Source organism: Branchiostoma belcheri, unplaced genomic scaffold, assembly GCF_001625305.1.
Source record: "Branchiostoma belcheri isolate BF01 breed outbred unplaced genomic scaffold, Haploidv18h27 scaffold33, whole genome shotgun sequence".
NCBI classification, from domain to species: Eukaryota; Metazoa; Chordata; class Leptocardii; order Amphioxiformes; family Branchiostomatidae; genus Branchiostoma; species Branchiostoma belcheri.
The window spans coordinates 1303515-1320747 of NW_017803943.1; the positions used below are offsets into that span (position 1 = coordinate 1303515).

General features: G+C 41.9%; 1 protein-coding gene across 14 annotated transcripts in view; it reads left to right on the forward strand.

Moving 5' to 3' along the window:
• Positions 1–17233, forward strand: part of LOC109475178 (cAMP-specific 3',5'-cyclic phosphodiesterase 4C-like) — a 222234-nt gene that overhangs the window by 44946 nt on the left and 160055 nt on the right. For 4 of the 14 annotated variants that reach the window (XM_019775721.1, XM_019775719.1, XM_019775720.1 and 1 more), the window contains exon 1: positions 5600–6284. In XM_019775721.1, coding sequence (XP_019631280.1) covers positions 5980–6284 — 305 coding nt within the window. In that variant the 5' untranslated portion in view covers positions 5600–5979. Of the gene's footprint in view, positions 1–3828; positions 3883–4156; positions 4399–5576; positions 6285–17233 lie in introns of those variants that run through there. The other 10 variants (XM_019775723.1, XM_019775727.1, XM_019775736.1 and 7 more) reach the window with 8 other exon arrangements.

Genomic DNA, 17233 nt, shown 5'->3' on the forward strand with positions numbered 1-17233 from the left:
ATATATATTCAAAGGGTAGCCATGATTGAATCTAAATTATTCATCTGGAATCCAAAGCCAGTGTTTGACCGAGGACCATGTCGTTTTAGGTGATTGTGTATGGGTATAGAATGGGGAGGGGGGCGTGGGAGGGGTGCAGGGGTCAATGAACTTGCCAGTCAAAAGGAATCTATGTAACGGCCACTTAGTCTTTAAACATTGTCTGTCCAACGGGTACGATATACACCAAAACATCATCCAGACAAAAAGTAGCACCTACCATTTCATGGAGGTACAAAGATAACAGACATGGCCTTTAAGATCACAAGACTCTAATTTCCCATCTATTACGGATACCAGCATCCATGTCTACCCCTTAATGATGATGATACCCTGTTATCTATGGGTGAAGGTATGTTAGTCCGTAATAATTGCGACTTAAGCTGGTCAATCAAAACTCCCATGCCAAAAGAAGCCCTACAAAGTCTTGTGTGAAATCACGAAGGCTTTTGAAAAAAAATGCCGCATTGCTTCAAATCCACCCACTGCCGACTGTGAACCATGGTTTCTACTTCAAAGATCAATACGATCTTGCATAAACTTCCTTTCCTCGTACAGCCTACGTCTGATCCTGTCGGAATAGATACCACTTCTCTTGTCAGGTATTTAACCAGATAACCATCTGCTGTAGATCTTGCTCACTTGTGATCTTCTGGAACGCTCTCAAATTAAGGTTTGCGTTGATTTAAAGAAAGCCATTTTCGAGGTTAGAGTGGTACTTTAAGATCATTGTGTCTTACTTTCTCTAATCCCTTTGATTTCACACACGCCTGAGTCCGATTTTCTTTCTCTCTATCACTTCACGATGATCCATACACCATGTTGAAGTGCAGTAGTTTTCCTTAGGAAACGAAGAAGCGCGTAATGGTAAAACACTTCCAAAGATGTAGATTCCAATTTGGATTCCACGTAAAAGACACTCCCTTTTAAGTAGATCGATTGACAAATACCTTGATGGTATTGTTTCAGTTTGAAAGATGCAACAGAGTTTGAAAGATTGCAGTTCTATGGCAAAAATCCTCACCCAACAGGCAATGTAGACAACGAGTATGACTGTTGTTCCACTATAAGGAAATAAGAGAAACTAATAACAATAACAATATTTACACAACCGAGCATCAGTCAGAATCATATAACGTAAATCAAAGAGCATTTTATACATTGTTACGTGTATCTATACAATAGTCATCAGTGAAACATCAGTCGGAAATCTAGTAATCTATAGAATAAAGATAAACGCCTTTGAAACATTGTCTCAGAGCAGAGTAATTACCAATACCGAGATAAAGGACACACTGTACCCTGAATCATACTTCATGGATCAAAGATAAATTAAGCAGATTCTCGTGATATTGCATCCCGAAAACTTCATTAAGGCCATGTTGATGTGATTGTATGGATGACATCCACGCGTGCATGAATTTTCGCCCGTTTGCAAAAAAAATAGTTTTCGACCATACTGTAAGTCGTACAAAGCTGAAAAATGTGAAACTATATGTCGTAAATTAACAAAACAAACGATGCTACTGTAGATTGCCAAAATTAAGTCCAAAGGAAAAGAAGAAAGTTATATAGTTAGAATAATAAAATGCACCTACCTCTGATCTGAAAGTTTAGTTATGTATTAGTGGGATTTTCTATTAGCTTCAGACTCTGGTGTATACGTGAAGGTGACTTAGTGCTGTATGTTTGTATCGTCTGATAATAAAATTAGCTTATCAGTATTCTAAACGTGCCAAGGTCGAGCATCTTCGTCAAATGTCATCGAACACTGATTACTTTTCATTAATAAAGTATACCGCAGTAGCTGGCATGAATTACACGTAGTCTAGGTAAATGATGAAATTGGAAGTTGGCTCATGTAGTCGGATTTGGGGCTTTAATTGTTCAAATCACTGAAACTAGTTGTTGTTAACCTTGATTGGCAAAACATTTTTTGTTGAACCACGTGAAGAGTACAAAGCACAGTGATGGACAGCTCTAGCAAATTACTACTTTTAATCTCGTCACAGACACAGAACACAAATCAATAATGAACAACAAAACAAATAATAAACCGCAAATGGGGTTCAAAATGCTAAGATAACTGTTTAGAATGGATCAATATGTGAAATTTGATGATTTTTATAGACAGTTTAAGTATTCTGGAAAAACTGACTAAACTCTATATCTATTCATGAGATCGGAAGTTGACAAAACGAGTGGTGATGTCCTTGAACGCGCTGTAGGACACTTTCTGTGAGCAATGTCTTCAAGATGAGAGTGGGCGTCTTGCTTTATCCTTAAAGGGCCACAAATCAGAAGAGAGTGCCTCCGATTCTATTTAGATTCTGAAGAGGATTATTGCTCAGCTTTGGCTGAGGTGGAGCTCGTTTTGCGGAGGCAGTATTTACTTATTTTTTTATTCGCGCATCAAGGAAAGTAATAGAACACAAAGTGGTAGTGCACTCAAGTAGCAAGGACTCTACCACTAATACGTAACAAAAAATAGATTAACACGAAAAGCCAATTAACTGAAGTACAAAGGATAATAAACATGTAGCACAACGTGATAAAATACAAAGATGTTGGAAGCGCATGACCAATTCCACAAAAATTACAATGGAAAATTGAATTTTAGAAACGTTTTGTTGCGTTAATGATCATGAATTGTTGAGTAAAGTTAAAATATTCCCTTCTTCAGAAGCAGGGTTTGGTATAGAGCGATAATGTTTTATTCTCTTCACGTAAGTCACTTCCAGCTAATGCACTAATGACTGTAGGGGTAATCGTATTGAACAGTCAGGGTAAAACAGTGCGCACATTTCTCTTCATGAGTTGAGCGGACGGAAGAGCTCAATGAGAAGCCAGTGAGAGCTCTCGATGGTACACGTGCTTCATCACCACCGTCACACACACACATGTCCTCATCGGGGATATGACAATTGTCGTGGCCATATTGCCACTAATGAAATGTCCTCTCGATCGAAAGTTGATAGCAGCGTTTCAAAATTATCATTATTTATTCTTCAAATGGCAAAACAACATCACCCGTCCAGAACACGAAAGTACAAGAACTGCCAGCATTGAGGACTGTAAGAGTGTAATGGTGATGTTGATAATATTGATGTTGATAAAACTGATGAATAAATGCCTGGAATTTCTTATCGTAATGATAGCCTTGTGATGATATTTTGTGATAGAGCGAAAAAATGTTTTCAAAAGGCACATTAGAGGCCACTATTGTGCAAGAAATGTTTGTTTAATGACTACTTAACCATACCATACAACACGAAAATGATAACGATATAACAATAACAATAATGATAATGATAACAATGGTGATAATCCAAACAGTAATAACAATCAACTTCATTTCTTGATCATAACAACGAAAATAATATTGAGGCCTATGTTTAATCTACATAATGTACTCAGGTCATATCTAAACACAGGGGCTGTATTATCAGACAGGTTGAAACCGTGAGGCACGGGACATTTCATCAGCATCGTGCATGGGCATTTATCAAGTGATAACCCCTTTAGTTTATTTATTCTCCATAATTATCACACTAACCCCCCTGTCCGGGGATTTACGATGGGATGTTCCTGTACTTAAAATAAGAGTTGGCCGTGCTCGGATGAGATGAGGACTTCTAAAAGAATGGACGGCAGGGGGTGGAATCGATGTTTGCTTGACCCATGGATCACGGTTCACATCATTTCTTCAATCAAACCTTTGGTCTTAATGAAGGCAGTTGGACTCCACTGCACGCCCCCCTCCCTACTTTAGCTGTTCGTACCTGCTAGTGTTTTATAGGAAAGATGGGGGACGGTCGAATCTTTAAGAGAGCGGGGAAGGAGGTAGGTATATCGTTGCACATGGCTCAGTCCCCGTTGCGGTGTTGTAAAGTTTTCTGTGCTAACTTTTCAGGGTCGCTTCCCGAAGTACTCCAGCGATGCAAACGTGCGTCGCTCGCGAGGGAACATTAAACACCCAAGCACTTAATACCCGGTGTGAAGTAGTAGCGACTCGACACTGGTGTCGAGTGAGTGTAGTGGTTCTCTTTGACGCAGCCACCTGTGCGTGTGTGCGAGGTTGTCGTTCTGATTCTCTCGCCTCTCGTTCTCCCCCCAGGCGCTGGGAATCGGCGCTCGGCAGGACGCTGAGAAGGACACCGAAGGCGCGGGGACAGCACCCCGGCACTGCGACCACGAGATCCTCGAGGCGGCGGCCATCTTCGAGCGCCACCGGCATCGCCGGAACAGCAACCCGGCACTGATGGCGACCAAGCCGTGCTCGCTACGGCTGCGCCCCATCCGCATCGCCGTGACGGACAGCGACGGCGAGGCGGCCGAGGACATCCTTCAGGACGACCGGTAAAGTGAAGCGTGCATCTGTCAGGTGGCATTACCGAAAGGGGGGCAATAAAGAAGAATGTTGAGAGGGGGCGTGAAAGGTCCGGACGGACGTGATGCTGCCGGGAAGATCGATAAAAGTTGTAGAGTGAGGATGTGAGAATCTAATATTCTGTGTGGGAATGGGGAGAGTGTGTGTGTGAGTCATTCGCTCGTGGGTAGAAAAATTAGTGGATGTTCCGTAAATTGCAACAAATATCGTTTTATGAGGTCTGCCAAGAGATGCCAGCACAGTGTTGCCATACTGCGCGGGTGTACAGCCTGGCAGATTGCCAATTCCGTAAATGCAGGGGCGCTAATAGTCAGTGCCAGCGGCCCTACGCGCACGCTAGTTAGCTTTATTAATATAACCGCTCAACGCGTGGGGGTACCTCGAACCGCTGTGATAATCTCACAACTAAACGGTCGTTCAGCGCGAGCTAAAAGGTTGTCAGATTTCACGTCCAAGTTCCAGAAAGCATGTTTGTTGTTTGTGTGCGCATCTGTGCGTCCGTGAACCGGTTTCCCAGGATTGCCGTGTACTAGTATCTGAGCTGCTGGAATCCCCAGTCGGGCCGCTGGCCTGCTGACTGCTTCTCCCTCATATGGTAGGGCCGGAATTCGGGTCGAACCGCGCACCACGTATACAACTCGTCCTCTGTACCCCCTTTAACATCCCAGGCTGAGTTTTGGACTGTCCCTAGCCGCGTGTGTGTGTGTCCTGTTTACCCCGGTAGTCGGACCAGGATGCGCTCCGTGTTTACGTGAGTGAAAGTATTCAGAAGAACGTACGTATGCGGATCCGTCGCCCTGCCCCGTATCTAGATGAGTGATCGCTACCGTGCTATTATATCAGAGCACTACAGCATTCTGGAACTCAAAGAGATTTTGACGGCTTAACCATCTAGCACGGCACGTTTTGCGCCGGCCAGGTCGTTAGGGGACGTGAAGGATACGTCATCTGTCCTAATTACATTATTTATTTATAACTGTATCGGGTTTCAATAAGTTCGACGGAGCCAATTGGAGGGGTTTGCCTCCAAACGTCACCCCCTTCCCAGAGGCGTGTGTAGGGGTGAGAGCAGTTGCGCGGATTGGGACGCCAGGGGGAGCTTCTCAGTCTGTCAGCGCTCGTGTCCACCCGGTACCCCAACCCCCTCTCCCGCCGCCTCGCCGCGCGGGACGGATCTGAGCTGTGCACGCGCCGACATCGGCAACATTCTTCGGAGGTCCGGAATTTGAGCGGGCTGGCGAGTTTGGAGCGCATGATCGGCGGGTGGTCGCCAAGACGCGCACTTGTCTTGAGCCATCAAGAGCGAGTTGTACAGGCAGGACCATTGGAACATACTATCCTATAGCCTCGGCCGTACGGAGTTCCCGCACACACAGGCTCGTGTGCGAAGGTTGACAGGGGTCAAAGTTGCCTGGTGTGCGACTGCGTCGTTCGGAGGGGAGGCGACATAAGCAAACACAGCGCGACGGGCCAAACAGACCGTACGTTCAGCTGGAGTTGGTACGTGGTGATTCCTGTCGTCTTTTCTCGTGTGGTCGCAAGGCTGAAACATGGAGGGAGGATCTGGTAATACGGGGCAGGGGCAAGGGCCGCAGCAGCCGAGGCACCTCTGGGCGCACGCCGCCAAACGGGAGATCCCCATCACCTTTGGATCATCCTCCACGCCCGTAGTCGTGAAGAAGGAGACCGTGGACGGGAAAGGCCGGATGCACCTGTCCCTGGAGCGGGTCCGGTCGCGAGAGCGCCCGCCCATCCAACACTCGCGCATGTCCTGGCCTCAGCTCTCATCGCAAGCCTCGACTACCACCGGGCCGGGCCCGACACTCCAGCCGCAGGCCAGCATCCAGCAGAGACGGTACCGACTTTCACTTGTTTTTCTACCAAGCACTGTAATGACACATCATTGGTCGATCAGACTACACCACACGCACACACACTTGCCACTCTGACGGTCTTTCCCTAACCGATCATGTTCCGCTCTTTAGAGCCAGTCCTACACTTGTCTCGTGTCACCATCTCCCACCACGTCTATCGTGTTACGTTCAGACAACACTTCGTGCCAAGTTTTCCCCTTCCCTCCTCGAGCTTTGAGTCCCAGGATAGAGTTATGCTTGGTCTTACTCCACGGTGGCTGTGTCTAGCTAGCCCGATAGTGATGTCGTAACGGTATCCCCTTGAAACTCGATACTCAAACCACATAGTAAATCATAGCAAAGGCCAATGAGAGGTGAGGTTAGTGGTTAGTGGCTTCAGAGGTAAATAGCGCTGTACAATGCGGCCTATTTTTCGTCATTTCCAAAAGAGAATTCGAAGTACCCACTTCACAAAATGATATACGCTATGTCGAATCACGTTCCACTTACATTTGTTTTACAGCTTCTCTTACGGCTTTCTGTGTAATTTGTTATTAGATAAAACCACATCGGCTACAATTCCTCGGCTTTGTAATAACGTAAATAACAATAATCAAAAGCCTGCAATAAAATCCAGAACGCCACCGGGGGCATGTTGGTAATAGCGACAGAAAAGAACAGTAGATCATGGGTTTAGTCTTCTTTGAAATGCGTGACGCCTGAACACTTACCCTGCAGTGTATTATGCCTTAGGTGAAGTTAGAAGCTTTATGTTGTCCTTAGTGCTGTAAGTCTTACTCCTGCACGCGAGCTGCCGACCGGGCGGAAATCATTGTTTCATTGCCGAGGCAATCTGTGATTTTATCACGGTCATTCCATTTTCCTGAATTTGGTGGGGGTGTGCTTTTATGTTTTCTTTCCAAGTTTACACATGTAATGCAGAAATTGGTTGGTATCAAGCTGTAACAACACTTGGTCAACAAAACTGTAACTGTCATTTTCTGGTGTGACTATAACAGTAGGCGATACCAAGTAGGTGTAATTATGTACTATGGCAAATGCACAAAATCAATGGGCGAGAAGAGGTGAAAGAATTGATTACAGATATGAAGAGTTAGGTCGAAGAAAAATGATATCGACAGACTGGAGGTCAGGAAAGTATCGATGCATTATTAATATCGTCCCCTGTCGTGAATGGGATGGCCCATTCCTATGACCTCATGTGTCAGGCAGAATGATCGTTACTTGTCGTCTGTAAACACATCCTTGTGTTTGTGTTGACTCAACACTGCGAAAAGGCCATGCCGCCAAGTCATCGGCAGACGATATCCTGGCGTAAATGCTGGCACAAAGTCTAGCCGGGCTGCACTCAAGAGCGTTGTCTGTTTCAATTTTGTAATGTATGTAGTACCAGATTGAAGTTCGTTGAAGTTGCCTATACTTGATTCGTCATTATACATGGCAGCGTTTTCTACATACGCGTAGCGGAAGATGCTGAATTGTGCACTCAAGTCATGCTACATGTAACTACATATATGCAATTACGAGAAAGTGATAAAGATACTGTACAACATGAAACTGTATAAAATTACAAAGTGCATAGGTTTATACATAAGGCAATAGGAACAGTGTCGTCAATGGATTAAAAGGATAAAATATCTTGTACAGAGATTTTTTACATTATACGTGGAAATATTAGAATTTTAGTACATCACAAGCAAGGCATTTATAGATAGCCAATAAATAGGAATTTTCATTACTCCCTGGTCGTCTAAAATAACAAATTAGCATATTATTTTCACAATTACTTTCTGAAATTAGTTGCAGGCAGTATGCTGTCATGTTTGGCATTTGCTTGTTTGTAAACAAAATTATTCTTGAGAATAGCATCGTACCATAACAACGTTGGGATGGGGTGAGTCATACATTCTGCCATACCCACCCAGTGTGAGGGCTGTGATTTAAGCAAACATTACAACAGACTTATTGTGCATCATCATGTTAATTTAGAAACGGTCTTTCAAAACGCTGCAACCACAATATCTTACACTTGTAGACTATAGCTACAAAGTCAAATCAACTTAATTGCTCAACAACTGTAACTGGTACAATGTATGGAGTATGATAGGAGCATGTTGAAGATTTCTAGTTTTGAATGGGGCAATATAACATTAGTTTTCGCGATACTATATCTTTTGCCGGTAACATTAGAGAAATGATTGAAAGTCTATGACCTTTTATTTTTAATGATTTTATATACCAGAGTTACTCCCGGGCCTGTACAGAGAGCCATGACCTTTTCTTCACATAATATGTCGTATATATGTTTTGACCTATCATACTGTGCACTGAGTGGTTTAATAAATGAGGTTTTAAATCAAATGAGGGATCAAAAGGACTGAAACATCACTGGTATTGCTAAGTAACTGAGGCTAGATTGGTAGTAATGAAGAAATAATGATAGTAATACTTGGGGATAATGTGTAGGAAACGGGCCAAAGGGTGTTTATGTGGTGTCCTTGGGTGCAGCAGGGTTCCTTAACTACATAATAAAGCGCGTAGGGAGCGGAGCAGATACTGAATTAGGGTAGTTTATGAGATAGTTACGAAAGCTGGTGTGAAGAATTGGAAGCTATTCACTGAGGAAAGCACGGGTCTCTGACTGCGTTATTATAATGCCATATAGGGCGATCACAGTATTAACTTTAGAGCATCCTGGTGATATCTCTAATATACACGTATATTTCATGTTAGGGACAGGGCAGTGCAGGCATCGCAGTATGGAAGAAGAACTTTATTGCACGACAGTTGTACATGGTACAATGTATGGTAGCAACTATTGGACATAGCACAAAAATATAGAATAAAAATAATATCCTAGAACGGCAATTAAAACAGTCTTTGATAAAGTGTTACCATCGAGTTGTGCTAATAATGATTTTCGATACATATTTACATATTTTGTATTGTGTGAGTTATTGCATTTTTAAATATATCTTTAAAAAGATATATTCAAATCTGTCTGGGACATCGAATAACTTGCAATTTGCTATATTTGCTTCGAGAAATGTAAATAGCTTGTTACATAAAACATGTCTAGAGCCTGCCTTGTATACATAGGAAAGTAAATATAATAAAGGTCTGTAATACTAGCAGTAATGCCAAGGTTGCGTATGGCATGACAATAAACTATTAAAATCACAAAATTCATTTCTGAATCGACCAAGCCACCAGCAAGCTAATCACCAAGTGTGGTGTAATCATCTTAATGACGTAATGATCTGCCTAAGTCAATTAGGAGACATAACCCATTCATTACAAGAGTCATGTGACCATATCAGGATACGTATCGGAGATCGAATTATGTATTACGAACCAAAACAAACTAATTGCACCAGTAGAGATGCCTCGATTGTCAATTAGAATACGATTAATTATTCTTTCCTAGTAACGCAACGAGGTGCCAAAAAATGAGTGTCTTCAAATTCATCACTGCAAAAGTACGAGTAACTGAAAACATAAGGCGCCAAAAGTCTAATTAATATGTTTGCCCTACCGCGATCAATCCAAACACATGACAAAGATCCACCCATATATCATTTAGTTCCTAAAACACAAACAAATAAATAAACAAACAAACAAACACACAGTCATTGACAAAGTAACAAAGACAAAATCAACAACATCCACCCATTGAGCAGAAGTAATCAGGCAATGTTCGAGTTCAAAACAATGATAAAGTTAATTGCAAATACATGCCAGGGGGCTAATTGCAAGGACAAACAAACAACATGTATGACAAACAAAATATAATGTTGTAATAAACAACATCTAACATTCTGCAACATACGTGGTACTAGTTTTGTTGGATTTGGCTTCTTCTTTTGAGGCAAAGGAAGACAACATTTATAAGAGAATATTCGACAACATACGCGGAGTTTGTCTTATTTTGAGGCAGAGGAATACGAATTTACCCACTTCTATGATATGTGAGTATTTGCTGTAGGTGACAGGCCTGGTTGATTTTTTTCTCGAACTGATTTCCGATATACAATGCGGGCTGTCCTTGAGAATGAGTCAGATGTGTGCATGCATGAGCGAGCATGTTAATAACCACTAGAACACCCATCGCGTGAGGATGCGGACCTATAGCTTCCCTGGAACAGCAGCTCGATATAATAACTTCTAATGAGGTTCCTATAAACATGCCGGGCACACGTACAACTGGGAAGGGTAGGGCTGCCTTATTATGACATACTGCTGCAAAGTAAGGTCTACCTTCACCAAGTTGCAGCAATGTCGGATTCAGGTCAGGTTTAAGAACGTGTTTCGTTCGATCTTGCGATATTTTTCAGACCGGTTCAGGTTCATTGCCTACTAGACTTGGGATTCTGCGTACCGTTCGGAAGCTATTTGTATAAATCAGAACTTAGTTTCAACTTAGTTTGTCGATAAGTGACTAGAATATTGACTTTGAAAAATTTGGTTTTTAAGACCTAAAATTGCATTGGGCACCATGAAGAAGGTTTCCCAACTTTACATGCAGCACATGGTCTCTAAAACTGATGATGTTTGAAAGGGTGTAATTTTCTTTCTGATCCTGCTTATTACGCCTGACGTCTGTACCATGCGGTGTGGTGTATGAAGTGTCCATGCCCTAAATACAGCCCCACGGCGGTAGAACGTGCCTGCGCACATCTCCACACGTCACAGGGTGATCCTCGCGTGTTCACCTTCCCCGTTCGTTCCGTCTGCCCGACTACGGAATTGATAAGGGGACAAATTAAAGTCAAAACGTCAGGCCAATTTGTGACGTTTGTCATCGGCTGATTGATAGACCACAGGGCTACATGTATATTCCTCTTCTTCACCTGCAAGCATGAGTTATGTCTCACTTGTACTCACTGAACAAAATCATCCAATATTATTGTACATATCTTATAAGAACTTGGAGAAATTAATGGGTTTATTGTTTATTGGAGTTATTGCATTTGATTTCTTGTCAAACACACGTTTTTGGTTACCTTAAGTTATATGTCTTGATCTAGTTGTACAATTGGTTACTTAGCATTAGGATATACTTATTCTAGTCTAGCGGCCTCTTTCTCATTGTGACCATATGATGTTATATATATTGTTACGTGATGTTAGACGATCTTACCCCTAGGAGTCTTTGAAGGAGCTTTCCGGCGATACACAGCTTCTGGTGGAATAAAATAAATAAATAAATAAATCAGTTTTATATATGATATGACTTGTAAATATGTCTCAAAAATTGGACGCTGCGACTTGGTATATTTGTAATAATAGCAAATCAACTATATCAGTAGAGCAGTCCAGGACTTTTTTATTTGATTGACTTTTTTCATGACCATCGTTGTCATTACTGTCATTACTGTAGACCGTGTTGTTTGTGTGAATAGCAGAGTTGGAGGTCAGTCCCTGTGCCTGACAAGTTATTGTTATTGACTAGAGTCGCCCTGACCCCATATAGCTGCCTGTACATCGGGGCAGGTCAGAGCTAGGGACATTAGCGGCCGTGCCCATGTTTGGGGCGCCTTGTAAGTCAACCTACTTCATCATCTGCATCGTCCCTCCTTCCCCTTCGCCTGACAACTCTTCAAAGTAGCCGATGCAATTTCACGGTGGCAAAATTGTTTTTTCTAAGTCAATTTTCTGGGCATTCTTTTAATTTAGTAAGTTGAATCAATCCCGTATCCCATACCATACTGATATCTGTCAGGCAAACATTTGCTCGGACGGTTGCTTGTTCCGTATCGTAGACTGGTTCTAGCTATTATTGGTGGTACCCCAAAATAAAGCTAGCTTTTGGGCTATTTCAAGTATGAAATGATGACGAAAATGTGCTCAGAAATGGCTGTAAAGTAAATTTCAATACCATACAGATTCCCTCCTCCATACATGTACTATTTTTGCTTTCGCTGCCTTGAAATTGCATTGGATGCCTTTGACATCTCATCCTCTCGCTTTCTTCCTCCACTAGGCTGAAGTCCACTGCTGGCACAGCAGTTTACTAACAGCAATACGAATGACTGATGTTACAATGTTTGCTCGACTTTGATGTAAGAAATAACCTAGAGTCGGTCCCATCGCCCCCTTTTTGATCTCCGATGGTTTATCCCATCAACCAATCATCAGTCACCTGTTTCCTGATATCAACTGTCACCGGGATTCAAATCCCTGGGTCAACCCACCTACCGTAAAACGGCTTTGTGTCGTAATTAAATCCTCCACAACCATATTGCTAGGATGTTAACCCTTTTTATTTCATCTCTTTTATTTCTTTTTATCATTTTAATTCTATTGTCTTAATTTTTTATTCTCTATCATTTATTTTTTCACATTTTTTCTATATTTTTTACTTCATTTATCTTTTCAATATCTATTTATTTTTTCATGGATGTGGACTCCATGTTTTGGACGTTAGTAGTCGTAAGTCCGTATAGTTCAAGGCTGAATATTATTGCTTTCACAGTGCTGGTCTGTTTGTAGACAGTATAATCTATACTTTTGTTCTTGAATAGTTGCTGTTAGATCTGTAAGTTCACACCTTGTAACAGAGGTTCGCGCTCTTTGAGTGCTTTTTCGCACTTTTTTTACGTGAGAGCGTTTTTTTAAGAAACGGTTGAGCGAAAGTGCGTATTTAATCCCCCCGCCATCTCGGCTGGGTCGCCGCACTAATAGTTTGCACGGATGGTGGCCTTTCTGGCGGGGTGGGCGCGAGAAGCACGCAATTAATCAACCCGTAAGCCCGCTTCTGTCGTCGTGATCGATCACTACAAACTACCGAGTCTAAAGTTCGCTGCTAAGCTTTGCCGCGCCAGCCCTGTAGTGTAGAGTTCACGCCATTTACAAGTCAATCTGAGCAGCAGTGATGCACCGTTGGAGGAGTTACCGACACTTAGAGATAATGTTGTGGCCACTAGTTCGTCACTGTCTCCCAGTGCTACTCTTAGATACCACGACAAGAGGCAGAAACTTTGACATTGTACACGTACGTGTCGTATCTTTTCCATCTACTGTATCATGGGGTATGTTTTGTATTCATAGCCTTGGCGTTACTGGTTGACGATATGCATCTATGCTGTTCTTGGAAACAAAATATCAACGTTACGTATTGTTGGAAGTTCTTTTTTTATAGCTAGCGTAATTTGCACGTCCATTTTTATTCAGATATCTGCAGAACATAACATCATCTCGAAGCCGGACGGATATACGGGAACTGCGTTAATGGAACAGCATAACCCGGGATATAGTTTTATAAAATCTTCTCTTCTGGATGAGGCAACGCTGTTACTATTCGAGAGAAAGAACGTATCAGTCACATATTAAATGTGAAAATGGTAGATCCATGCTAATAGCTGCTGGTCATGTGCCATCATATGTTAAAAACTGATACCACGTAGTGTTTTTGTCATACTCAAGTAGTCAACATGATTGTTAGAGCGGAACGAAGGAACGAAATTGCTTTTGTGGAAGGGGAATTCCACATCTATTGGCACAATTAATGAAAAACATCCCACAATTATAAAGCGGGAAAGTCCCCCGAGGTGAATTTAGCAGAACTCCCTCGTTGTAATAAAACTGAGCAAACGATGTTTTTCTTCCAGGAAAGCAGGTCAGAAGTTCTCCTGGGACATTTGGAACAAACCGCGCCCAAAGATTAATTGAAAACAAAACTCTACGGGAGTGCGCAATTATAAAAACTACAATTCTACAGCAGGGCTCGAAATACTGTGGGTATATGCACCTTAGCGCAGGTAAAATTGCAGCTGTGCAGGAATATCTGATGTCTACCTGCACCTAACTTGCACTGGTCCATGTACTGGGTATATGCAGGTTAGCGCACGTACAATTGGAGCTGTGCAGGTATTCCTGATGTCTACTTGCACCTAACCTACACTGGTCCATGTACTGCGTTTATGTACAAATGTGGATTTTCAGTAGCTATATTGGCTGTCACAACCTATGGAGTGTAAAGGAAATGACGGCAATGGTTTCTGAACAATTTTCAGTATCTATGTTTTTTAAATTCTGAGTAGTGCGATCAAAAATTTGTCTGGTGTAGGTAATTTTCAATGTTACCTTCACCGTTGTAAGTACACAGGAATAAGTACTTCTAGTATCTCTAGTTTGGTTGCCAAACCCATAGCACACTTGGCACAAAGTGAGGCTCACTGATATACTGATATAGCTATAATATTTCGAGCCCTGTTCAATGCATGATGGACCTCTCCGGGAACGTTAAATCCTGTTTGCCTTATTCATTAAGTCATTTCCAATGACATTGTCCGTCCCTGACCCATCCTTCACTCCCTAACAAGGAAGGTTACCGAACACAGACGTTCAATAATGAGATTGCAAATAGCTGTTATGATTAGAACCGCTGGTCTGCTGTTTGTCATTCTGTAGTGTGACAGGCCCGTTATAATGGTTCTGCATTACACAGCAGTGCTCTGAAGAGCAAAGTGCAGTGAACATATGGCTTGGCATTTTGTAACATGGGAATTACGTCAGAAAAAAGCTGTCAAAAGTCATCTACCATGAAAACACACATATGTTGGCAGGGTACACCAGGCTTTAAAGTGTCCATTTAGTCCATAACGCGAGAATTTTACACGGCAGAAATTATCGTGAATATTATCAAGATAGATACACAAGTGACCTCTGACCCCTAATGACTGCATTATGCACACCTATATTTTTTCTAGCGAATCGGACAACGATTTTGCTGTCTTGTCGTCCTGGCCGTTTTTTAAAATCAAAGTTATTCATGATCAGTGTTGTGAAACTGCACACCTCTTTTGAGTATTAACGCACCATATTTGGCATACAACCATTTCAAGGCCCTTGTAATTAATGATGCTAGTTCAAGGTTGAATTCTTCTTTGTGCCAGTTTTACAGTCACAAAGTGGAACATTCAATAATGATTGCAAATTGCCGATCAGCTATTCTGATTAGTGCTACTGACCTGCTGTACGTAATTTTGCAGTTGTCAAACCAGTTCTGATGGTTCTGGAAGATGTAGGTCACATGGTGATGTCTACAGGCGACAGATGATGGTTCAAGGCTTAGCTACGGGTCCGGGGATTGTATCACAAAATTGAAACTCACGGAACTTAATCAAATAGGGATGATTCATAAGTATAGAGTTGTCATGATAACGTATTCGGTCACTGCTAATTGTCGTAGGTCATTGGACTCATCCATTTGTTAAATGGATTTTGGGTTGATATTTACAAGAACCAGATCAAAATGGTATGGACAGCATCATCGTTGTTTTGAAAAAGAAAAAGCATAAATAGTTTTGTTAAAAAATTTATCAGATTACAGCGTGCATGGCAATGCTTAAACATTTTCTCTCTTTAGAATATATCAAGTTGGAACCTTATAATGATTTTTATAAAGATTGGAGAGGCAGCGTAGACACATGTTCAACAGCATGTAGACAGTCTAATACTAGCTGACTAAGCCTATACTTCAAAGGACTCGTATCAAAACGCCCCAATAATTACCACGTACATGTGACAACACTACAATACATGACATTAGACTGTACATATATCGCCCATTTCCTGTATGCACACACCACACTAGTTGTTTAATCACCAGCACAGTTCATACAAAAGCGGTCGTTCCACTGTGTACATAGTCCATGACCTTTCCAACAAACGGGCTATTGGAGACATACGGCTTGTCGAAGTGTTCATTCAGCCTACAGACACCTAATTTGTTTGATATTTGCTTTTATACTTACTTCAGACAGAGAAGTGGTTACAATTCATGTGCATGTCTTATACTAAGCTATACACGGGTATGTTATTTATATCAGTTCTAGAATACCTACCGTAACTCATGATAATTTCCTGACACAGTATTGGGGCATGTAAATGAATAGAATCTCACAAATATTTTCATGATTTTGGTACGTAATTAGTCTGAAACCAGCAATTCTTATAGCTGAGGCTCCATATTTTCTATAACTTGTCGCTCTGACCGTTTTTTTTTTTTAGTTTTTCGTGATTAGTGTTGTGAAACTGCATACCTCTGTCGAGTAATAGCGCACCGTATTTGGCATAGAACCATTTCAAGGACCTTGTAATTAATGATCCAATTTCCCGTGGTGTGATACGTCGGTAGTGTCGGTCACTTCCGCTGTAAGATCTTGTGATAGAGCTGTCTACAGCCTGATCATGAGCCACAACCAGAAATGGCTTTGTAAAGCTCAGCTCTAGGACCGGATTGACGTTATGGATGATCTAACCCACTCTTGCAGACAGCAGCCAATATTACACCACAATATGTTTCCGTTGCCTTCTAAAATGAATATGACAAAACTTTAACACTTTACGTATTCGTAGGCTAATGGTTTATTTTGATAACACATTAAGGAAAATAATACAAGACGAAGTGGTAGCGCACTCAAGTAGCAAGGACTTACACATAAAAAATAGTTTATTACAAAATAAAGTCAAATTTTAAGTACAATGGATAATAAATATCTAACGCAAAGTAATAGAAAACAAAGATGTTGAAAGATTGATAAATGTTGAGACAGTTCCCCACCTAATGATGAAAACATTAAAATGATAGGACACAATGCAAAATACAAGGGGAAAATGCTAACACTAGGCGTAGACACATACGTCTCCGTGCCTGTATCAAACTGGGACACATTGCGTGACGTCCCAACAGTCCTTATAGACACTTCGGGCAGCTGGTCTCAACTGGTAATTGGCACTAGTTGGCAGCCTCTAGCATGTGAGGCAGATATAATCAACCCATAACAGCGACATGAATATGGGGGACTCTGCACGACATCTGAACTTGGACATGACAGATGTGACAGCTGCGGACTGCCTCACGGTCGCCACTTCTTCCCGGAGTGGTTCTATAATCTTCTAATAAATCACCACTCAAATCCGATAC